At 39.6% G+C, this 9,854-nt stretch overlaps 1 protein-coding gene across 1 annotated transcript in view; it reads right to left on the bottom strand.

The window, feature by feature from the left end:
* Window positions 1–327: 327 nt before the first annotated feature.
* The window catches only part of PRSS48 (serine protease 48), a 15,551-nt gene continuing 6,024 nt past the window's right edge, over window positions 328–9,854 (bottom strand). The window contains exons 3-5 of the mRNA XM_007951551.2: window positions 7,825–8,090; window positions 6,338–6,507; window positions 328–585 (exon numbers count right to left, since the gene is read on the bottom strand). Coding sequence (XP_007949742.2) covers window positions 328–585; window positions 6,338–6,507; window positions 7,825–8,090 — 694 coding nt within the window. The remainder of the gene's footprint in view (window positions 586–6,337; window positions 6,508–7,824; window positions 8,091–9,854) is intronic.

The following is a 9,854-nucleotide window of genomic DNA, read 5'->3' as shown; positions in this document are numbered from 1 at the left end:
ATCTGATAAGGTTGTACACACAGACATTAATACAATATTGGCAATTGAAAGGTGTTATTTATAGACACATAATTAGGGACAAAGAGTGCTGTGCACAAAAGTGGCAGCTTTATTTCTCAGCTGTTCACATTCTGACCACTAAAACACACTACCAGACCCAAGAACATTTAAAGAAAAAAATTCAAGTTATTTTAATGACGTCATCTAGGGTTCCCAGTGATTGTCCTGTGAGTTCTCTGCCCCTAGGGCTTGTTCTCCCAGCACTCCCTTCCCAGCCTTGTACTCAGCTGATAGCTTCAGCTATACTGCCTGCTTCTTGGTACCATGTTAGGCCCAAAGAGCACAGGAAGGTTCCAGGAGAGTCAGGCAGAGCAGTACAGTTGGGAACAGAAAGTCAGATAAGTTCAGGTGCTTGGAACTCAAAGCCTCAGCTCTTGAAATGGTAGCATTAATCCATTTTTGGTAGTAGATTACACTGGTGTAGACAGCAGGAAGAGATTGACCACAGCCTATTCCCCAGCTTACCACTCCTATCTGGATCCACACACCATCAATATCACATGACAGAGGCCCTCCAGAATCACCCTAAAGAAGAGATAAAGATCACGAGTATAGTGAAAATGGACTATGAAGAGGAGAGAGAGAGAGCAGAAGGATGGAGAGTTGCTTAGAACCAGGCATTGAAACCTATGGAAATACCAAGCTGTAGAGGAAGCTGGGCTGCCCACTGCATTCTGGGAAGATCATGGCAATTCCAGAATCATGGAGTTTGAGATTGGCAAGGATCTTAGACAAATATACCAGTAGTTTCAAAATGCTCCTCTGCAATAAAAATTTCACCTGTAAATGGTGAAATAAGATTAATATGATGAGTTTCTCAGTAAAGCTAAATTTATTCATTTGGAAAAAAAAATTATTCAGTTGAATAAACTGTTCTTATTTTTCTGTTCTTAAGTTCTTCCTGCCTTTTTTTTAGGCATTTAAATGATGCTTTTTTGAAAAATAAAATAATAGGGATAATAGTTGGTAGTATGTTTGTCAGTCTGTCATTTTTTGTTATAACATCTTTATTAAGATATTATTCGCATACCATGTAAATTGTGTTTTAAACACATACCAGTTGCCTCAAAATGACAAGCAGTGATAATACTTCTAGGATGAGGACTCCTCTGTCTGATCCTATTGGGTTGTATGCACAAGATACAGCGTTAGCAACTGAAAGGTGTTATTATTTATAGAAGCAACAAGAACAGGTTTCTTACAGAAAGCAAGTAGTAAACAACAAGAACAGATTTGAGGTAACCAGTTCCCTCTACTCTTATGAGCATCATAAAGTAGGAACACACTTATGTCTAAAAGGGGACCTGCTCACCCTTCCCATATTACCTATATCCACTTCTGTGTTACTGGGCGTGCACACTATGAATCAGGTGTTAGCAGCTGTGTCATCATCTCAGATAGGTGCAGCATAGTTGTGATTATTCTCTTGTCTCTCTCTCTGTGACCCAGTCCGTCTTGACTGTGTCTGGCCCCCTGTGCTTACTGGTCCAACTCTCAATCAGCAACTTCAGGACAACCCTGGGCTAATACCAGGTTTAGGCTGGTATTACAATGGCCCACAAGGCGAAACTTTTACAAGCATCCATTGTATAGTATATGCCCAAGCCTCAACAGGCCTCTTTTTTGCCCTCTCAAAATTACAGCTCTCAGCACACCTGTAATATCTGCTACTACTAAAACAAGCCATCTTGGCTCCCATGCCGTTCTGCTTGGATATCTGCCTGAATGTACGTGGGCTATGGTTCTCTCCCCTTTATAGATCATTTAGCTCCACTGGCAACGTCCTACCTGGAAATGCCCAGCTTTGCTCCATGGACCAACTAGCCCACCAATGCCACCTGCCAGTCTTGTGATTCCCACCAGTCATACTGCTACCATCATCTCTCTGCTACGTGGCTCTGTGGTGCTTACCACCATTTCTCTAGGTCTTCGATGTTATCAGCTCAGTGTTGTAGCCCTCGGCCCATATTATGTAGCTGTTTTACTTAGGTCTAAGAGGATCTCCACAAAGGGACCCTGGATCCAAAGGACATGCTCCTCTCCAGCCTCTTCTTGATCAGGAGTTCCTTAAAAACCTCTTCGAGATTAGCCGGTTGTATAGGAAAACTTTTCCATTTCAAGGAGTGGCTTTTGTAAACCAACCAATACTACTGGATGGATTATAAGCCACTTGTGTGGATAGCAAACCAATCAATCCTTTAGCAGATTGAGCCAACCAATCATTTGAGAGGATTACAAACCTAGAACTGGAAAGGGCACATAAACCCATTGCACCACACCATGTAGGTCATCCATTTAAAGTATACAATTTAATGGTTTTTAGTATATTCAGTGTTACGCAACCATTGCCACAAACAATTTTAGAACATTTTCTTCATCCCAAAAGAAGCCCTGTGTCCATTAGAAGTCAACTTCACTTCCTCTGGCCACTCCAGCCCTAAGCAACTAATAATCTACTTTCTGTCTCTATAGCATTTCTTATTCTAGACATTTCATATAAATAGGTCAAATAGTGTATGGTCATTTGGCTTCCTTCACTTAGGATAATGTTTTCAAGTTTCTCCACGTTGTAGCATAGATCTACATTCTTTTTTGTGGATGAATAATATTCCATTGTATGAATATACCACATATTGTTTACCCATTCATAATTAATGGGTTGTTTCTGCTTTTGGCTATTATGAAACATGCTGTTAGGAATATTCATGTATAAGTTTTTATGTGGACATATGTTTTCATTTCTCTTGGGTATACACTTAGCAGTGTAAAAGTTGGGACATATAGTAACTGTTTATAACATTTTGTGGAAATGCCAGACTGTTTTGGAAGTGGTTGAACCATTTTACATTCCTACCACCAGTCTATGAGAGTTCTAGCTTCTTTTCATCTTCATCAACTCTTATTACTTGTCTTTTTAATTATATCCTTCCTAGTAGGTGTGAAAGGAGCTCTGGTAATGTAGTGGTTAAGGCATTTGGCTACTAAACAAAAGACCAGTGGCTTAAACCCACCAGAGAAGAAGAAGAAGGATGAGACAGTCTGCTTCCATAAAGATTTACAGCCTTGGAAACTCAGTGGAGGTCACTGTGACTCAGAATCTACTTGATGCCAGTGAGTGAGTGGGTGTGAAGTGGTATCTCATTGTGGTTTTAGCTTGCATTTCCTGATAAGCATGTGTTTATGTGTTTATTGGCCATTTGTAAACCTTCTTTGGAGAAAAGTCTATTCAAATTCTTTGCCTGTTTTTTAATTGGGTTATTTATCTGTTTTAAAATAAATTTTTATATGTCAGTTTATCAGTATTTATTATTGAATTATAAATGTTCTTTATATATTCTAGATACAGCTCCCTTGTGATATATATGATTTATAAATATTTTCTGTTCTCTAGGGTGCTTTTTAACTTAATGGTCTCCTTTGAAGCATAAAAGTTTTTAGATTTAGCTTACAAACAACCATCTAACATGCAACTATTGGTCTCTTCTTGTCTGGAGCAAAGAAGAGTAAAGAAGATCAAAGACAAACAGAAACAATTAGTGCCAAGGACTATGGACCATGAGAACCTCAGCCTATGTGACCCTGAGACCAGAAGAACTACATGGTGCCCAGCTATCAATGCTAACTATTCGGAAAGGGATAAATATTGGAGATCCTGGATAGAGTGAAAGAAAAATGTGGAACAAAACTCAAAATCATAAAAAAAGGCCAGGCTTACTGGTCTAATAGAGACTGGTGAAACCTCTTAGGCTGTGGCCCTGAGTTACCGTTTAGGCCTAGAATTGAACTCATTCCCATGGCTTAAGTCTCAGCTGAACAATAGACAGGCCTTCCAGCTGATCAACTACACAAGGGACATATACTCCTTAGAACAATCAACTACGGGAGATCAGAAGGGCAGCATTTGCACAGGGAGAAAGGTAATGTAATAAGTGACATCTTTATCATAAGTTTCACAAACAAAATGCTTGTGAAGTGTTGAATGTAAAATAAATCTACTTTGTAAAATTTCACCTAACACAATAAAAAGTTTTTAGATTTTATGACCTTGAATTTTGATTGTTTTGTCAGTCAGTTGCTTTTGATGTCATATGTAAGAAACTTTTGCCTAATCCAATGTCACACTTACCCCTATGTTTTGTTCTAAGAGTTTTATAGTTTTAACTCTTATATTTAGGTCTTTGATAATTTTGTATCTAGTAAGGTCCAAATTCATTTGTTTTGCATGTGGATATCCAATTGTCCCAGTTGTGAGGATTTTTGTTTTCTTTATGTTGAAGTGCAATCCATACTGAAGATTGTATCTTCACAACCAGGTCAATAAGCAACATCTTGATAAATGGAGAAAAGATTGAACTTGTCAAAGATTTCATTTTACTTAGATCCACAATCAGCACCCATAGAAGTAGCAGTCAAGAAATCAGACGTTGTATTGCACTGGGCAAGTCTGCTGCAAAAGACCTCTTAAAGTATTAGAGAACAAAGATGTCACTTTGAAAACGAAGGTGTGCCTAACCCAAGCCATGTTACTTTCAATTGCCTCATATGTATGTGAAAGCTGGACACTGAATAAGGAAGACTGAAGAAGAATTGATGCCTTTGAGTTGTGGTGCTGGGGCAGAATACTGAAAATACCATGGACTGCCAGAATCGGGAACAAATCTATCCTGGAAGAAGAGTAGCTGGAATGCTCCTTAGAAGTGAGAATGGTCAGACTTTGGTCATGTTGTCAAGAGGGACGATTTCCTGAAGAAGGATAATCATGTTTGGTAAAGTAGAGGGTCAGCAAAAAAGGGGAAGACCCTCAATGAGATGGATTGACATAGTGGCTGCAACAATGGGCTCAAGTATAGCAAGGATTGTGAGGATGGTGCAGGACCAGGCAGTGTTTTGTTCTGTTGTGTATAGGGTTGTTATGAGTCGGAGCCAACTCACTGGCACCTAAAAACAACAACATTCAGTTGTCCCAGCAATATTTGTTGAAGCAACTATTATTTCCTTATTGAATTGTTTTGGCACCAGTGTTGAAAATCAATTGACTGTAAATATAACCATTATATGACTTGACGGTGCATAAGAACAAATTCTTGAAAGAAGAGAGGACACAGAATTTTTCCTTTTAATAGCTTTTTTCCTCTGGAACAGGCCCTGTCATTATCTTAGATGGTGACTGGAGCTTAAATAGAAAACCACAGTCTCATTGGTTTGAAGAATCAGAGGACAAAATTCAGGGCTAATATAACAGTTGGAAAGAGAAGGGAGAAATCCCACAAAAGAGAGAGCCATAGAGTGGGAGCCCAAAATTCTCCATATAATCTTTGCTCAAATCTCTGGCTAACCACTGACATACATATATGTGCAGGTTAGACCCCAAGCAGCTAAGCTTAAAAGAACTGAATGGAGATTTCAGCTGCTGCCTACGACAAGGGAGACCCAATTTGGAATTTGAAGTCAGCCAGGTTAACTGCCTGTTAAAATAGAAGATCAGCATTCTTCAGAGGAACATAACAATCAGTATTCTCTGTAAGATATCACTGACAGGGTCCAGGATACAATACAAGATTATTAGACATTTAAAAGAAAGGAAAAAAAAAAGCCCAGGAAAATATTCCAAGAAAAGCAGAAGAGTGTTACTTGAGAAAAAGCAATCAATGGAAATTAACTCTGAGACAACTCAGATTTTGAAATGAGCAAATAAGGATTTTAAAGCAGCTGTTAATAACTATGCTCAACAAAAGTAAAAGAAAATATGCTCATAATGAATTCACAGATAGGAAATCTTGGCTGATAGAGACAAGTATGTGTGTAGAAAACCAAATAGATATTTTAGAACTGAAAAATAAAGTATCTGAAATTTTTTTAAAAATGCGTTACATGATCTTGACAGCAAAGTGTAAATGCAAGGGGCAATAAAAGTATCCAATTTGAAGAAAAGAGAAAACAATGTTAAAAAGGGGCTTATTAAAAAGGTGTGACAGTAATAAAAAGATAAGGCATATAAGTTTGTGGTTTTAACCAGAATGGAAGAAAAAAGAGATGAGGCAAAGTAATATTTTAAGAAATCATGACTGAAGATTTCCCTGGTTTTGATGAAAGATATAAATCTGTGGATTAAAAAATTATATACACAAAAACTCAATGAAGCTCAAATGCGATAAATACAAAGAAAATCACACCTAGCACATCTGTTCAAACTGCTGATCATCAATCAATGGTAAGGAAAAAAATATCATGTAAAAAAAACAAACCAAAACCCAATAGTCTCAAGAGCCAGCCTAACCTTGCAACTGTCCTTATGTCTGTCAGTATCACCAGCACAAATCATGTCTTTTTTGATGACTTTCTCCAACTCTGGAAAATAGACACCAATTGGGTTGTAGAGTTTTTCACAAGCCTTGTGGTCAATAACGGGCACTTCTACTTCCTGGAGAATTGGATAGAAATCAGAATCTGTAGAAATAGATAGGAATGAAAGGTTAAAATAAGCTAGAAAGGTAGGAGGCAACATTCAGTCATGATGTGCAGAAATCTCTGAAAGGGAATGTAAACGCAGGATGTAATCACTGTCCAATCATCTTTGCTAATGGAAAGATCTTTTGGTATAAGTAATTTAAAACAATAGATAATTCACAATTACTAGTTTGACTTTGAAATGTTTCAGGTTTTTCTAATGTACAAATGTGGGGTATCCTGTTCTAAATAAAGAGCAATTCTAGTAAATTCTGATAGATTAAGATATGACTTCTATTCTAAAATAGTTTCATTTTTCTGCTCCCAGTTCCTTTCTTATCTTTACTCCAACCTGAGAAAGAGTTGAATACAACACTTTAAAAACATGAAAACTACTAAGTGTCTTAGTTCTTTAGTGCTACTATACCAGAAGTACCACAAATGGATGGCTTTAGCAAACAGGAATTTATTCTTTTACAGTTTAGGAGGCTAGAAGTCTGAATTCAGAGTGCCAGCTCTAGGGGCTGGGTAAAGGCCCTTGAACCTTGGGCTTCAGCTCTATATCTTGTTGCAGGCCCACTGGAGCTGCAAGCATCTCATAACTCATGCAGGTGCTGGCTGCTGAGGCTGATGAACCAAAGATTGGCAGATAAAATGTCACAATTCCAAGGTCAGCAGGCAACACGGTAGGCCACTAGTTTAAGTCCAGGAACTGGAGATGAAGACTCAGATAAATGCAGGATCCAAAATGTGCCAAAAGCACTGGAAGCAGGCCACACCCTGAAGGCAGCTACTTAGCTGCTCACAGCAGATTTCACCATGGAGATGACTACAATCTCATCGTGGGGAATCCAGCTGCCTAGCCACTCAAAACCATGGCCCAGCCAAGCTGACACACAACCTTAACTACCACACCATCACCAAACTTCTTACCAGGTTTTTTAACTCCTGTTTGAGAGAAGTCATTATGTATTTAAATTGTTAGTATCTGCTCCTCCAGCTATAGCTAGATTCTAGGCAGGATATAGGAGTAAATAAAACAAACATATAAATGTCACACACAAAAAAGAAGATAATATCAATTAGATCTGCTTTTATTGAAAAATATTTGTCATAGTAATGATATGCCCAGCTCAGAAGGAAGGTTGGGCAATCTACTTCTGTAGTGATACTGCCTCGGAAACCCAAGGAGGGGTCACTATGAGTTGGGTCCGACTTGATGGCAAATAACAACCACCACCACAACAATGATATGCCCAGAGTGTGAATGTTCTGGAGTCGGCACAAGAGGACAAAGTATAAAATAACACTTCTCACCTTGACTTTCCTTTGTTTTCCCCCATCCGACCACCCAACACGAGGCTGGAATTGCCAAATGCTTTTTGATATTGGGCAAGCAGATGGGCAGGATGAGAGATGTAAAGGTGACGCGGGAGGACAGTTTCAACAAAGCAATGTCTGCGGTTGTTTCTTTGAAGTTGGGGTGGATGATGATTTTGGATACATAGTACTGCAAGCCTTCACTTGAATAGTCTGCATCAATTGATCCCAGCCACACAGTGTATGTAAGAAGAGTCCAGGTTCTAAGGGGAAGAGAAGAAGAAAAGTGGACTATTCTTATGTGCTTACAGCTGGGTCAGAACAAGTTGCTGATGTGTAGGAGAAGTCTGTAATCGAGAAAGGAGGGGAACACACTGATAACTAATGAGGGTATTTCCATCTTGAATTGGGGTTGTTTTGTCTCCTTCTTTTCTCCCTACCCTACTCCCTCCCTCCCTGACCACTCTTTCTTTTGTTGTCTATCCTTTCTATGGTCACCATAACATATGGTTATATGTCTATGACCAGGGTTTTATTCTGCACTCTCTTCCTGGTTCTCTCATTTACCCCTCCTATTTGCCATGGTTCCAGACATTATTTGTATACTCAGTGGTCATTGTTCGTTATTGTCAATTCTGATTTCTGTTGTTAGAAAATTTATTTCTAAATAAAGTTTTAAACCAAAGTTACAATATTCACAATGTAAACCATTAAGCAGTTAGATCAGACTTACAAAATAAATAAAGAAGTTAATAAGAAACGGAAGTTCTCTGCCCCACCATCCTCAATTCACCCTATCCAGAGGCAGTTACTGCAAAAAGGGCACGAAGGCGACATCTTCTGACCTCCTCTAACTTCACGAGAGGAAGACAGAATCACCATCAGCAGCCCAAAGCTTATTCCTATGATGTTAGACATCCCGCCACTCTCCAGCCTTTTACCAATTCTGACACCAATTGTACCTCACATAGCACTCACTACTACTCTGCTGGGTTCAATAATTCATTGCAATGGCCACATAGAACTCAACAGACAATAATCATGATTGTGGAGTTTATTAGGAAAGTAACAGACTACGATTCAGGTTCAGGAACACACTAAGTATACAGTTCTTTGATTAGGATAGTCTCCCCTCTGTTATGCCCTCAGACACACCTTTCTGGCCCTTGGCCTCTTGGCCTGGCCTCTGCCTTGTTTGGGCAAGTGTTATGAAGCTCTTAGCTCTACCAGTAGGAACACCTAGGGGCACCCCACTCCACCAGCAAGCCTCCAGCCCAAGGGCCCTCAGCTTTCTCACTCCGTGGGCCAGGTAAGTGTGCCACTCTGTCTCATGCCTCTTGGTTCCATGCCACCATCTTTCTGCCAGGGAATCTCTGCTGGGGCATCTCTCTGCCAAGGAAGTCCAGCACAGGGATCTCAAGTCCAAGGCTGTGATGGCAGTGAGGTCCCACTGTGTCTCTAGGAAGGCTCATTTTAAGCCTGGCAGAGTGACAAAACTAACCAATCCCAGCATCAGAGTTCTACACACCTTATTTGCATGGTCTCTCTCAGTAATCCAATGGGGGTTACAAAGACTGGCTCGAAAAGTAATTCACTGCACCACAATTACTTTCAACTATTTTAGCTCTTTCTTTTCTCATCTGCCTCTGTATTTTCAAGAAGCCCTATAGATTGCTATTTCTTTATTTTTTTCAGTTTAAGACTATTGACCCTATTAGGAAGAGTGAGGGCTGACCTTTTTTACACACCACTACCCCTTTACCCCCCAACTCCCTTTCCACCCATCTGCTTGATTATCAAAAAGTATTAACATATTTTTTTGTTAGATCAGTAGTAAATGTATATATTCTTGTGACTTTGTAAATGTTATTCACTACTGGGTCACGTTGTTGTTGCTATGTGCCGTCGAGTCGGCCCCGACTCATAGGGACCCCTCCTTGGGTTTCCGAGGCAGTATCACTACGGAAGTAGGATTGCCCAACCTTCCTTCCGAGGAGTGGCTGGTGGGTTTGAACCGCCAGCCATCT

This window comes from Orycteropus afer, unplaced genomic scaffold, assembly GCF_000298275.1.
Source record: "Orycteropus afer afer isolate SDZICR_OR568_19922 unplaced genomic scaffold, OryAfe1.0 scaffold00297, whole genome shotgun sequence".
NCBI classification, from domain to species: Eukaryota; Metazoa; Chordata; class Mammalia; order Tubulidentata; family Orycteropodidae; genus Orycteropus; species Orycteropus afer.
This window is presented reverse-complemented; position numbering and strand designations above follow the sequence as displayed.